At 35.5% G+C, this 15,485-nt stretch overlaps 1 protein-coding gene across 1 annotated transcript; it reads right to left on the reverse strand.

Moving 5' to 3' along the window:
* Positions 1-1,451: 1,451 nt before the first annotated feature.
* On the reverse strand, positions 1,452-3,914 carry LOC136808225 (uncharacterized). The gene is made up of 2 exons (XM_067064761.1): positions 2,763-3,914; positions 1,452-2,459 (listed from the first exon to the last, which is right to left on the reverse strand). The coding sequence occupies exons 1-2, from the start codon at positions 3,876-3,878 to the stop codon at positions 1,560-1,562; spliced, it is 2,016 nt and encodes a 671-aa protein (XP_066920862.1). The 5' UTR covers positions 3,879-3,914; the 3' UTR covers positions 1,452-1,559.
* Positions 3,915-15,485: the final 11,571 nt, after the last annotated feature.

Consider the following 15,485-nt stretch of genomic DNA (forward strand, 5'->3'; position numbering starts at 1 on the left):
GTTTGTGCCTGCTAGGTGACCACAACAAATTTTTATTTTTTTTTATTTTTAATCAGTTCTCACCAAATCATTCGTGCTTCCGGATTTTCTCTCTCAGTGGGAAATGTGAACAACCTGTGGAGAAAAAATTGGATTTTTGATATTCAATTAACCAATCAAGCAGAAAAATTATATAACACGCCTAGCTATTCTTTTTTTTTTTACCATGGGTATTGACAAACCTGAAGATTTAGCCGCATCTTCAAAGCCCCAATTGTGATTTTACAATGATTTTTATGTTATTCTATTAAAATGTGATCAAAATGTTAAATATCACTATCAAACAAGTTGATTAGAATTTCTCTATGGCGTTTTACAGCCTCTTTTGCTTGATTGAGCTTGAACATAAGCTCCTTGTTACGAGCTTTCAATATCCTATTTTCCTCACAAGTAGCTCCAAATCCTTCATGTTGTCCTAAAGCCTTTGCCTTTTCCCGGCTAACAATTACTTATATATGTGAACCTTTTCATCCACCCCTTGAGAGGGGCTTTGGTGGAGAAGTTTTTTTAGTGGTGGCGACTGGTAGTAGTGTTGTAGTGTTAATGCCCTTTTGGTTTTGAGTGTCTTTTTTGTATGTAATGTCATTATCACTGGCTGTTATATCGTTGTCCGTTGCTTGTCCTTGAAGGTTTTCTTTGCCTTCCCTTTTAACATTGCATTTTCAATTAACAGTTTGTCCATTTTTAACTTGCGTTCTCTATTTATTACATTCTGCCTTCGATTACGGTTTCTTTCCGTTTTTGCTTGCTACTTTTCATCTAATATATGGCGCTGTTTTTTAATTGAAAATTCTGTCGGATGCACAATCGATACTTCTGACAGAGTTGAATAAAAATTAGTTATTAGTTAGGTTCAAAGCTTATTATTATAAATAAGGACTAATGGGTTCTTTTTAATAGTGAACTTTCCAAGAATCAAGCTCTTTACAGCTTTTTTCAGTGAAGTCAAATTCAAGTCTGTCGGACGCACGCGATAGAAAATGGACTTCAAAATTTTTGAGGGCAAATCCTAATTCTATCGAAAGTACTAGGCCTACAAACTTGAACTTTTGAACTGAATTAGAATTATGACTCGTCATTTCTCCAAAAGGAAAATTAAATTACCTAAAGTTAAGGCAGAGTTTTTATTCCTCCATACAACAGAACAATTTTTTCTGTCGGATGCACATGTCGGGCGCACAAAAATGATGCTTGTCAGGCAAACTTTGTATTTTAATGAAAACTTTTGGCCTTTCAAACCTTTAAACGGTTACAATTATCAGTCCATAAAATTTGTTTAAAGATCTCTTCCCATTACATTGTAAACTGAAGATTAAGAAAGTTGTGCGTCCGACAGAATTTTTAGAAAAGTTGGTGGAGCCAAACTCCAAGAAATTTTCATTGCTAGAGTCAAAAAAACGATTGATAGTGGATAGTTGTGTATTATAATACTTTATTTTCGGAATTTCTTTCGCAAATGCTCAAAAGTACTATCTACATCGAAATAAAAATGTGCGTCCGACAGAAAAAAGCCCGGACCTTTAAACTGAAAAGCACTCATCAGTACAGTACCACTGTTTGCAGGAGGGACACTCCATCCATTCTTCACCATCACTGTACTTCTTTGAACATTGGGCACAGATGTTTGGACCATCAGCAGATGTTTTATGACCACAGACTACGGGATCGTTGGCCTTCCTGTAGTATTGGGTAAAAAATGGTTGTTCGTCGGACGATAGACGATAAAATTCCAAGAATGCGATCCCTTGAGGATTTACTTTACGGATGGTCTTGTGGATCGTTAGAGTCCCGTTTATGTATGGTGCTTCTCCGATTTCCTGGGGCTCTTCAAAAAAATCACTTTTTGGCAGGTACACTGTAGTCACCGACTCACAGAGGCGATTTGCATGATCGGCGAAGTCTCGTGGCGAGTTGACAACAATTCGTAACGATTTGACCTCTCGAAAGACTTTATTTTTTATCGTTCCACCAACTCCATCCATAGGGCCTTTGCCATGAGAGGCCTCGTTGTAGTGCCACTCTATCAGCTTATCAGGATGCAGTTTAGGTAGCAGTGCGAATGTGAACCGCGAGCGAAATTGCGACGAACACCCATCACTCCACAAATACACCTTCTTCAAAGTGTATCGAAGTGGCAGCCGTTCCTCGACACAATCGATGACCTTTGAAACGCAAGTGAATGATGCAATGCGTGAGTGATCGTTTGTTTCACTGACAATTGTCAGTGGAACCTTCTCGAGGTCAGAAGTATTGTTGGGACGGAAGTATCCACACGCCGTGAAAATGCTGAAAGTCTCGTGGCCGAAGTACGCAGACTGTATTTCGTCTTGGTTTCTATTCTTGTATCCTTCGCTGTAATCGACCTGAATAATGGCTTCATTTGGTTTCAGATTTTGCTTCAAGTCATTGTAGAACTCAACCTAAAAAAATCAAATATGACAATAATCGTCATTAATCAACCAGTCCACAGTCTCGGCACTTCACCAATCTGAATAATCCGCTCCAGGGATATCTGGGTCAGCACTCAAATATCAATTCTCTTAAATTTTTACAGACAGAAACGACATGAAATAATTTCTTCGGAGAGCAAACGATGACTTGGAATGAATGGATTTCTTTTTTTTTGTCCTTCTGTAACACACAAAAACTTAGTGTGTTACAGAATGAAAGCCTTTACAATTATGTCTTTAGTTTTGATTTGAAAATAAAATTAGCTTAGGTACCTGCTTTCTTTTTCGGTAAATGTGGCCTTTCAGATCTTTAATGACCATACACCATGTTTCCCAAGCTTCGTCTTTGTCCATCGTGACTTGAATCTTCTGAGTTCGCCCAGTCTTTCCCCAGCGGTAAAAAGTGATGGTTTTGTCTGAGTCGTCTTCGCTGCTGGAACTATCAGCCGAGGTATCCGATTCGTCATTGTCTGATCCAATATCACTTGATTCATCACATTCCCAATGGGGGACATCACAATTTTTACATTGGTTGTTCATACAGTTAGATTCTCTACCACAGGAGTACTTCTCGACAAGATCATGAGGGTTTGTTGGAAGCTTCAATTTCAAACTTTTATTGACTCCTTTTGCAAGTAAGCAAGCATTCTCGCAAACCTCACACAGGCAGGAGGACTCGGGAATATCTCTGTTCCAAACATATTGCTTATGAACTTTAAAAAAGTTGTACAGTCTTGCAAAAGAAAGTTTTTTCCCAAACATGTCCTGGAAGCTATTCTCATTCCTCTTTTCCCTTCTTATTTCGTCATTACCATTGATAATGTCCAGAGTGTCTCGAAGTGTCCACAAAAGATATTGCTTTTGCACATATTGGGACACACCATCGATCTTACCAATGTAAACATGGTCTTTTTTCCCTGGATTGATATAGGTCATGTCTGAACGTTCAAGGAAGTCCTTCAACCATTCGACCTGTTCTTCACTTAGATCCTCGTACTTTCTCCCTTTCTTTTTCGATAAAGCAATGCGCAGCTTGTACTTCTTAGCAAGTGACCCGATGACCTCCATTTTTTTGTTTGGTGAATTTGGCAAGTTTACTTCTGCACGCTTCAGACTGCGATACTTTGATTGTTTTGATGAAAAAGCGCTCTCAGGTTCAGGGTCGGGCGCAGGTTCTTGAGCAGCACGCTTCTTTAATTCCCGGGATAACCGCATCCTGTCTCGGTTCTTTTTCTTAAGCTCAGCATACAGCTCGGGGTTATTCACTTTCTTTAAATACCGTTGGTAACGTTTACGATCTGCATCATCTTTACGGTATTTTTCTGGATCCTTTTGGCGGTACCGTTTGCAGTAGCTTTTGTTATCGTACGATTTCTTTGTTCGACCCATTCTTTACCTAAAATTCAACCAAAAAAGCAGGATGTTCATTTCAGTTAAAATGTTTTAGTATGAGTAACAATGCTTTTTTTTAAATCTACCCATTATAAAGCCTCAGTTTGCAAATTTTTTAAGCACAACCAAGCATATTGAAGGAAATAAGCATACACTAATTTAAGCATATTTCGAGTATATGGATGTCTTCCAGACCTAAGCATAGACAATTCTTATAAAAAAATATGTAAATTTACACAAGAATTTGAGATTAAAATATAATCTTACCTGAATCCAACTGCAACCAACAACTCAGATTCAAAATTGGTGAACTACTGTAAAACTTAGTTGTTATGTTTTGGAATTGTATTTTTTACATTCGAATCTCAAAACATTCGAATGTTCGAATCAAAAATTCGAATGTTCGAATCACAATTTCGAATGTTCGAATGACAAAATTCGAATGTTTGAATCACAACGTCGACACTTGACACATACTCAAAGATCTGAACCAAAGTTTTGAGTGTATTTTGTTGTTTAAAATTCCAAGAATGCGATCCCTTGAGGATTTACTTTACGGATGGTCTTGTGGATCGTTAGAGTCCCGTTTATGTATGGTGCTTCTCCGATTTCCTGGGGCTCTTCAAAAAAATCACTTTTTGGCAGGTACACTGTAGTCACCGACTCAAACCCGATGACCTCCATTTTTTTGTTTGGTGAATTTGGCAAGTTTACTTCTGCACGCTTCAGACTGCGATACTTTGATTGTTTTGATGAAAAAGCGCTCTCAGGTTCAGGGTCGGGCGCAGGTTCTTGAGCAGCACGCTTCTTTAATTCCCGGGATAACCGCATCCTGTCTCGGTTCTTTTTCTTAAGCTCAGCATACAGCTCGGGGTTATTCACTTTCTTTAAATACCGTTGGTAACGTTTACGATCTGCATCATCTTTACGGTATTTTTCTGGATCCTTTTGGCGGTACCGTTTGCAGTAGCTTTTGTTATCGTACGATTTCTTTGTTCGACCCATTCTTTACCTAAAATTCAACCAAAAAAGCAGGATGTTCATTTCAGTTAAAATGTTTTACCTGTTGTGTTGAGTAACAATGCTTTTTTTTAAATCTACCCATTATAAAGCCTCAGTTTGCAAATTTTTTAAGCACAACCAAGCATATTGAAGGAAATAAGCATACACTAATTTAAGCATATTTCGAGTATATGGATGTCTTCCAGACCTAAGCATAGACAATTCTTATAAAAAAATATGTAAATTTACACAAGAATTTGAGATTAAAATATAATCTTACCTGAATCCAACTGCAACCAACAACTCAGATTCAAAATTGGTGAACTACTGTAAAACTTAGTTGTTATGTTTTGGAATTGTATTTTTTACATTCGAATCTCAAAACATTCGAATGTTCGAATCAAAAATTCGAATGTTCGAATCACAATTTCGAATGTTCGAATGACAAAATTCGAATGTTTGAATCACAACGTCGACACTTGACACATACTCAAAGATCTGAACCAAAGTTTTGAGTGTATTTTGTTGTTAATTAACTTATCTGTCGGACGCACAAATATATTTTTTCAGATTCGCAAAAAAAAAAAAAGTCATTCTCCTGAAGAGTTATAATAGTTTAAAATTAATAATAGAAAGTACCTAAAGCCTTAAACAAATTCGGTGATCCAAATATTGGTTAAATTTAATTTTCCTCTTGTTTTAATTATATTGAACTTATCTGTCGGACGCACAGCTAAAATGGATAGAGCTAGTACTTCCATCTCGGAAGCAAGAGCTTCATAATTTTATCGGTTTACGATAAGACTCCCTAAAAGTCGATAGTTTACAGGCTATCGTCAATAGCATTGTCATTGTTTTTCTAAAAAAGAAAAAATGCTATCATAAATCTGTCGGACGCGCAAAATAAAGTTTATGAAGTTGTCAAAGTAGCTATTGAGATCTAATAAGCTTATTTTGCTATTTTATCAAAACCTCATATGAAGTTTGCATAGTTTCTGCAATTGAAACGACTTTTTAACCATGCGAGGGGGCATTATTGCATAAAATGTTTGTGCGTCCGACAGACAGATTTTCAATGATCTCCTCGTTCAAATCGTTGATAAGAATACTGAAAAATAAAAATTTTAAGCAATCTTTGTAGACATCAAACAAATTAGGTGTTAAGGAACGACTTTAGCTCGGAAATTGCTGCATTATCTTGATTTTAAAAATTGACGTTGATGGTTACCAATTAAAAAACAGCGCCATATGCCTGGCATCATTTTCAGCCAATTCTACTTCAAATCAAATGCATCGTCTTTATACGAAATTCCAATCATTTTTCACTTAAAAAAAAAAGTAACAGATAAGTACATCAAAGAAAAATTAACAAAGGTAAAAAAATGTATTAACAAAATTTCACAAAAAACGACAAAAATGAACGGCAAATTTCATCTTTTGCCGTCCACAACCCCGACCGAAAGTGACTATACCAAGACACTTCCCTCGCAAAATAATCTAATTTTCGCGGGACTTATTTTCGCGACTAACTTCGACTGTAATATTTCGCGATGATTTAATTTCGCGAATTGGCGAATTTTTTCAGATTTTCACATTTTTCGTTAGTTTGATTACGAGATTTTATGTGTAAAGTAGAGTCTCCATAACTCGAACGATCACGAGAAATGAAAATTTATTCAAATTGTAGAGACATACTAGTAATGAAGACTCATTTAAGAGAGTTTCTGAATTCGTTCAAAAAACTTAAATTTCGCGAATTTAGCCAGAGATAAGAGTTTGAAATTTTTTTGCGAGGGATTATCACAGGAAAAAAAATTCAAATTCCTAGGTGGTGAAGAAATAACTTTACCATCTAGGGATTGTTTGTCAAGGGAAATTTTAAAATGATGAACTGAATTTTTTTCCTATCTAGGAATTCTTTAAAATTACCGTCTCATTCTGACAATAAAGTATTACCATATAAAAATTTCTCTTGGATATTTTCATGGTAAAAATAACCATGTAAATTCTTAATTTTTGGATATGAATTTTCCCATCTAGGAAAAGTCTGAATTTAGGATCGGAAATTGTTTTGCCAACTTCAACTAGAAAAAAAATTATCAGGTAGAGAATACCTTAAATTTCCTAGTTGAATTTTCCATTTGTTGTAAATTGTTATCTCACTTCATCTACAGTATTTTTTTCTTTTATAACAGCAACAATGAGCCTCAAAATCGTCAAAAGACTAGAACGATGCGGAGCCTGAAATTACTCAATTACACGCTATAAATAAGAACTGGATGAGAACAATTTAAGGCTCATGTGCCAAAAAAAGAATAGCCAAGCCTCATCAACATTTTGCTGGTTCTTTTAAAAAAGGTGTAAAGTCAACAAACGAAATGATTATGAAGAAATTTTCTATTACCGTATATCAGATGATTAGACCTCAACAAATTTGGAAATAGAGAGACATTCATCCCGTAGTGCAATATATCTGTATTTAAATTTGGGCATCGAAAAAAAAAGTAAAGGCTCAGCAGACTTGGTTCTTTTTTATTGTACTTATGCCATTAGAAAAAGTTTTCAAACTCAAAAGAACGAGCGAACCAAAGAAAATAACACTTATGATATGACAATTGATATTAACAAGTTTTTATTTGTTATCTTTCTAGCAAACAAGGGTCAACTAATTAAAAAGACAAAATCAATGCAAATTACCACATCGCTTGTATCAGAATGTTAATAGGCAAGAGCCTCTCTTGAGATTAGAGATGCAAGTGTTATTAATTCTTGCTGTTCTGACAAAGAGTACAACTTAAAGTCTCTCACACCATCTTCCTCGATCAATTTCAGCACACTTAGTCGAGCAAATTTCAAACAAACATCATTGCTCAAATCTTTTAAAGGCATCAATTCTTGTATTTTTCCAAAATGTCCATCTTTTAACATGACATACTCTCCAACTTTCACACGATGCCTTGAATTCGCAATGTAACATGCATTAAAACTTATGTATATTTCTTCTGTGATGCTATTTTCTCGTAAAAACTTATTGAAAGCATGACCAGCAATTTGAGTGTTTGATTTTGCACCTCTGCCAATAAACACCACTAAATCGACATGTTCGTCCTCGAAAAGATCTTTGTAACAGAGTTGCTTGAAGTTTGCGAGCTCCATTGCACCTTGTAACCTGGAAGCAGTCTGAAATAATAATTATGAATTGTTTATAAATTAAAAAAAAATATCGTTGGAAAATAATAGTGAAATACCATTGAAACCTGTACATCTAGTTTTACCCTGTAGACCCTGTATTTGTTATTAGGGCCAAAATTACCTCCAAACGATACACTTTTGCGACTTTTTACCTTGGACAAATATTAGATGTAATTTATAAGCGTTTGAGTGCAGTCAGGGGGTCAGAAAAAAGTACAAAAAAGGGTACGTACGTACCATGTGTGGGAGGAAATAAAATATGCTGTTGTCTAGAGCATGGAACTATTTAGGGGGGAACTTGCAGTCAACTATATATATATTTAGCGAAAAAGGCGAAATTCACGAAAATTCGCGAAATATTATAATCCCCGTGATAATTTATCCCTTAAGGTAGTCCATGAAGGCATTATTATTGTCTTCTTATAGGACCCTCTGGTATAGCCTGTTTTAGTAGGAATAATATGACGTTGCACACGAAGAGCATTTGCATTGTACCTGAACTGAAAAAGATTTGGTGAGTTGTTGAAACCAGTCATGCTTCACTGTCTACCGAAATACTCCTCTAAAATATCTTGACAAAACCTTTCAGTCAGAACAAATTCTAGACCACTTTTTAAAAGATTTTTCACTGATTCTACGAGAGATTTCACATTTATACATAAATCTTCAAAGGTCTGATTGATATGGTATGAACATCCTCTCCTTTTCTTTGTCGGTTTTATCAGTTCTTGCCTCAACTTTGGCTTTCCAGTTATTGAAATAGGCAAGAAAAACATTTTGCAGCCAATCGAACCTCCAATCAATATTTCCCTCTTCAATGTTCCCTCTTGACACCTAATATTGAAGCAGTCAAAAAGCAATTCATATATCGACTCAAGTCGACTCAAGTAGATAACATTTGCCATTTTTGAGCTTAGAACTTGAGTTGCCAAACTAACAGTCATTGTAGAATAGGATGTCAAACTGATGCGAGCCAGAGTCAGCTTGAGAAGTAACTTCAGATGCGATTCATGTCATCTTGAACAATGTGAACAATCTGATTCCATAATATAACAAATCCCTTGTTCCTACCCCATCCCTCTGAGAATGGTACATCGCATTGCATGAATAGCTTCAGATTACATTTTCAACAGTAATTAGGCTTGGGTCTGAAACTGGCAGTACCTATATTTTACATTCTGTCTGTGTCTTCGATTACGGTTTCTTTCCGTTTTTGCTCGCTACTTTTCATTTAACATATGCCTGGCATCATTTTCAGCCAATTCTTCTTCAAATCTAATGCGTTGTCTTTGTACGAAATTTCAATCATTTTTCACTTAAAAAATAAAAAAGTAACAGATAAGTACATCAGAGAAAAATTAGTTCCTACCCCATCTTTCCGAGAATGTTACATCGCATTGCGCATGGTCTTCATATTTACCAGCATTAATAATAATTAAATACATTTACAAAGGTTTTCAAGCAATAAATTATGGGGAATGCTGGCCAGGAGTCCATCCGATAGACCGGTCGATAGTACCGTCTAATCAAATGGAATGAACACCTGGTCGCGTGAGCTGGTGTTGAATATCATTATGGGAGGTATCTTAAGGTTATTAAAACTATTTAAAATTTAACAATCAATAACAATCATAATATAAATAAATAATTAATAATATAAATAATATATATGAAATAAACAATCATATGATGAGGGGAATCAGATATGAAATAAATAGACCTGCGTTCAGGAGAAAAATATTAATCGTTCTGTAGATGAAACTTGAATTGATCGAGACAATTCTTTGTGACATTTAAAAGAGAGCTCTATTGAAGGAACCTCCATCAGATACGGTTACAACAACTTTTAGTTTACAAGTCAGCTCTAATATGGAGACAGCTTTCCCAAACAGTAGCATCAACTGGGCTCCTGTTGTACCTACTGAAGCAAAATATGCAAAGCTGAATTTTAGATCAGTTGAAATGCCACATAAAACACGAGATGATGTGTTACTATGGTATCTACTTCCTTGAATGTAGAAGAGTTCAGGTCAGAATCCCCCAAGGTCAACAAAACCAATCAATTCACATGTATGTTTGTCAAATACAAGGTTATATTTCTTTGATAACATTTGAGATCCTTAGTCAACTCAGCTATTTCTTCAACAACCTTGTGATTGAAACCCACTTCAGGACGAGTAGCATTTTATGTGGTCATCAGGCAAGTACCATCCATAAAGTCGGACCTTCAATTCCAAAAAACCATTAACAATAATTTCAAATTCGGGAATAGAAAATTTTAAATTTTCAAGGCTGCAAGTTATAAAAGACTTACCCCCAGTGCAGAACACTTTCCAGTTTGGAAGTTTCCATTTTGAACAGTGAGACACACAAACTCATTAAAACTTTCATATACAAAAGATTTTTGTTATACACTGTACTGCGTGAAACAAATCAAGCTTTACTTCGGTATCTGGTCCAAAAATTTCCTTGTAAAGTTCTCCATCTTTGCAACAATTGTCAATGATAATTTGATTTAAACCTGGGGCGTGCTCCTGTAAACTTTTAAGTAATCCTTTGAACTCGTTATGTTTTGAAGTGTCTGTCAAAGTCCAATCAACAACTGCACCTGTTGCGTCCAAGATAATGAATAGCTTCAGATTACATTTTCAACAGTAATTAGGCTTGGGTCTGAAACTGGCAGTACCTATATTTTACATTCTGTCTGTGTCTTCGATTACGGTTTCTTTCCGTTTTTGCTCGCTACTTTTCATTTGATATATGCCTGGCATCATTTTCAGCCAAATCTTCATCAAATCTAATGCGTCGTCTTTGTACGAAATTTCAATAATTTTTCACTTAAAAAAAAAAAGTAACAGATAAGTACATCAGAGAAAAATTAGTTCCTACCCCATCTTTCCGAGAATGGTACATCGCATTGCGCATGGTCTTCATATTTACCAGCCTTAATAATAATTAAATACATTTACAAAGGTTTTCAAGCAATAAATTATGGGGAATGCTGGCCAGGAGTCCACCCAATAGACCGGTCGATAGTATCGTCTAATCAAATGGAATGAACACCTGGTCGCATGAGCTGGTGTTGAATATCATTATGGGAGGTATCTTAAGGTTATTAAAACTTTTTAAAATTTAACAATCAATAACAATCATAATATAAATAAATAATTAATGATATAAATAATGTATATGAAATAAACAATCATATGATGAGGGGAATCAGATATGAAATAAATAGACCTGCGTTCAGGAGAAAAATATTAATCGTTCTGTAGATGAAACTTGAATTGATCGAGACAATTCTTTGTGACATTTAAAAGAGAGCTCTATTGAAGGAAGCTCCATCAGATACGGTTACAACAACTTTTAGTTTACAAGTCAGCTCTAATATGGAGACAGCTTTACCAAACAGTAGCATCAACTGGGCGCCTGTTGTACCTACTGAAGCAAAATATGCTAAGCTGAATTTTAGATCAGTTGAAATGCCACATAAAACACAAGATGATGTGTTGCTATGGTATCTACTTCCTTGAATGTAGAAGAGTTCAGGTCAGAATCCCCCAAGGTCAACAAAACCAATCAATTCACATGTATGTTTGTCAAATACAAGGTTATATTTCTTTGATAACATTTGAGATCCTTAGTCAACTCAGCTATTTCTTCAACAACCTTGTGATTGAAACCCACTTCAGGACGAGTAGCATTTTATGTGGTCATCAGGCAAGTACCATCCATAAAGTCGGACCTTCAATTCCAAAAAACCATTAACAATAATTTCAAATTCGGGAATAGAAAATTTTAAATTTTCAAGGCTGCAAGTTATAAAAGACTTACCCCCAGTGCAGAGCACTTTCCAGTTTGGAAGTTTCCATTTTGAACAGTGAGACACACAAACTCATTAAAACTTTCATATACAAAAGATTTTTGTTATACACTGTACTGCGTGAAACAAATCAAGCTTTACTTCGGTATCTGGTCCAAAAATTTCCTTGTAAAGTTCTCCATCTTTGCAACAATTGTCAATGATAATTTGATTTAAACCTGGGGCGTGCTCCTGTAAACTTTTAAGTAATCCTTTGAACTCGTTATGTTTTGAAGTGTCTGTCAAAGTCCAATCAACAACTGCACCTGTTGCGTCCAAGATAATGAATAGCTTCAGATTACATTTTCAACAGTAATTAGGCTTGGGTCTGAAACTGGCAGTACCTATATTTTACATTCTGTCTGTGTCTTCGATTACGGTTTCTTTCCGTTTTTGCTCGCTACTTTTCATTTGATATATGCCTGGCATCATTTTCAGCCAATTCTTCTTCAAATCTAATGCGTCGTCTTTGTACGAAATTTCAATAATTTTTCACTTAAAAAAAAAAAGTAACAGATAAGTACATCAGAGAAAAATTAGTTCCTACCCCATCTTTCCGAGAATGGTACATCGCATTGCGCATGGTCTTCATATTTACCAGCATTAATAATAATTAAATACATTTACAAAGGTTTTCAAGCAATAAATTATGGGGAATGCTGGCCAGGAGTCCATCCAATAGACCGGTCGATAGTATCGTCTAATCAAATGGAATGAACACCTGGTCGCATGAGCTGGTGTTGAATATCATTATGGGAGGTATCTTAAGGTTATTAAAACTTTTTAAAATTTAACAATCAATAACAATCATAATATAAATAAATAATTAATGATATAAATAATGTATATGAAATAAACAATCATATGATGAGGGGAATCAGATATGAAATAAATAGACCTGCGTTCAGGAGAAAAATATTAATCGTTCTGTAGATGAAACTTGAATTGATTGAGACAATTCTTTGTGACATTTAAAAGAGAGCTCTATTGAAGGAAGCTCCATCAGATACGGTTACAACAACTTTTAGTTTACAAGTCAGCTCTAATATGGAGACAGCTTTACCAAACAGTAGCATCAACTGGGCGCCTGTTGTACCTACTGAAGCAAAATATGCTAAGCTGAATTTTAGATCAGTTGAAATGCCACATAAAACACAAGATGATGTGTTGCTATGGTATCTACTTCCTTGAATGTAGAAGAGTTCAGGTCAGAATCCCCCAAGGTCAACAAAACCAATCAATTCACATGTATGTTTGTCAAATACAAGGTTATATTTCTTTGATAACATTTGAGATCCTTAGTCAACTCAGCTATTTCTTCAACAACCTTTTGATTGGAACCCACTTCAGGACGAGTAGCATTTTATGTGGTCATCAGGCAAGTACCATCCATAAAGTCGGACCTTAAATTCCAAAAAACCATTAACAATAATTTCAAATTCGGGAATAGAAAATTTTGAATTTTCAAGGCTGCAAGTTATAAAAGACTGACCCCCAGTGTAGAGCACTTTCCAGTTTGGAAGTTTCCATTTTGAACAGTGAGACACACAAACTCATTAAAACTTTCATATACAAAAGATTTTTGTTATACACTGTACTGCGTGAAACAAATCAAGCTTTACTTCGGTATCTGGTCCAAAAATTTCCTTGTAAAGTTCTCCATCTTTGCAACAATTGTCGATGATAATTTGATTTAAACCTGGGGCGTGCTCCTGTAAACTTTTAAGTAATCCTTTGAACTCGTTATGTTTTGTAGTGTCTGTCAAAGTCCAATCAACAACTGCACCTGTTGCGTCCAAGATAATGAATAGCTTCAGATTACATTTTCAACAGTAATTATTGTTGTACCTACTGTAGCAAAATATGCAAAGCTGAATTTTAGATCAGTTGAAATGCCACATAAAACATAAGGCAATGTGTTGCTATGGTATCTACTTCCTTGAATGTAGAAGAGTTCAGGTCAGAATCCCCCAAGGTCAACAAAACCAATCAATTCACATGTATGTTTGTCAAATACAAGGTTAGTTTTCTTTGATGACCTTTGAGATCCTTAGTCAGCTCCGCTATTTTTTCAACAAAACCTTGTGATTGAAACCCACTTCAGGACGAGTAGCATTTTTGTAGTCCCGAAGTGTTCTTCTGCTTGGCAAAATTAACACTTTGGAATTCCGTAGCACATCGTATGCCTTGGCTGACTACGAGGATAAAGACAAACAAAAAGAATTAACATAGGACGGTAAACAAAGTTTCCTTGAGCTGACATTTTCTTCTCTTATAGTATGTCAAAGTCCAATCAACAACTGCGCATGTTGCGTCTAAGACAATGAAAAGCTTCAGATTACATTTATGAACTTATTATCCAAAGAACAGAATCCTCCTGCCCTTTTGGAAACTTTAAATGTGTGATCTGCAGAGATAAAAATTACTGGAGAACTGCTTTCAATGGCGTCTTCATAGAAATGTTTCTTTTGGTAAAAAAATTCTTAAAGGGTTATCAACTTATCACAGCTAGGAAATTTCGTAAGGAAACTTGAAAGCGCATCCTTTTTCTCCATAAAGTGAAAAGTGTTTCTTGAATTTGTTAAAACTTGCGTTATTTGGCGAAAGTTATTGCCTGAAGCGATCATCTCAAACAAAAGTCGACTCATGCGAACGAAAACCCCGATTGATGGTAAATCGCAAAAGGAAACCATTCGATCGTTTCTTGAGATAAATGGTTGAAGAACTCTTTTGATGCAGAGTACATTTTGCAGGGTTTATCTCCAGTACATCTATAGATCCTTTGTATCAATAAAACATTATATCTGATGCAAAACATCAGTCGTGGGTTCAAATAGTTCTCTGTCTCAACATAAGCCGTCATTTGGCATGGGTGAAACATACAACCATGCGTAAAGCATTGAGTATCGATTTCGTATTGCTCGACGGGAGACCATATAAAGACATTTACCGGTTCAAAATACTCTTCTTTTACCAACGAAAACGGACCTTTGTAACGCGGGTTTTTTGGGTTACATTCAAAGCCATCGAGGATATTGTTAATTGCATTTTCAAATTCTTTGTCGGCTAAAAAAACATCACCAACCAAATGCAATATTGATAATATCGATATTAGTTTTTTTTCATGTACATTTTATTTAAACTTTGGTCTAAACGAAAATAAAGTAAAAAACAATTCATTGACACAAATACATATAATCGTAATCATATTTTCTGTTTTTGTTCAAGTCTGCAGGAAAAGTATGTGAACCAACAAGTATGTTACCTTAGGTGGATTAAGGTACTTTTTTAAAAATCTGCCCGGAACGCATTTATGCTCCCACTGAAACAGCGGTTCACAAGCCTGTGAAGGCTTTCGTTCTGCTCAGAACGCCGTACCGCGTGAAACAAATAAAGCTTTACTTCGGTATCTAGTCCAAAAATTTCTCTGTAAAGTTCTCCATCTTTGCAACAATTGTCGATGACAATTTGATTTAAACCCGGGGTTCGCTTCTGTCAACTTTCAAGTAATCCTTTGAGCTCGTTGTGTTTCGTAGTGTCTGTGAAAG

This window comes from Clytia hemisphaerica, unplaced genomic scaffold (assembly GCF_902728285.1).
Source record: "Clytia hemisphaerica strain Z4C2 unplaced genomic scaffold, Clytia hemisphaerica genome assembly, whole genome shotgun sequence".
Taxonomy (NCBI): Eukaryota; Metazoa; Cnidaria; class Hydrozoa; order Leptothecata; family Clytiidae; genus Clytia; species Clytia hemisphaerica.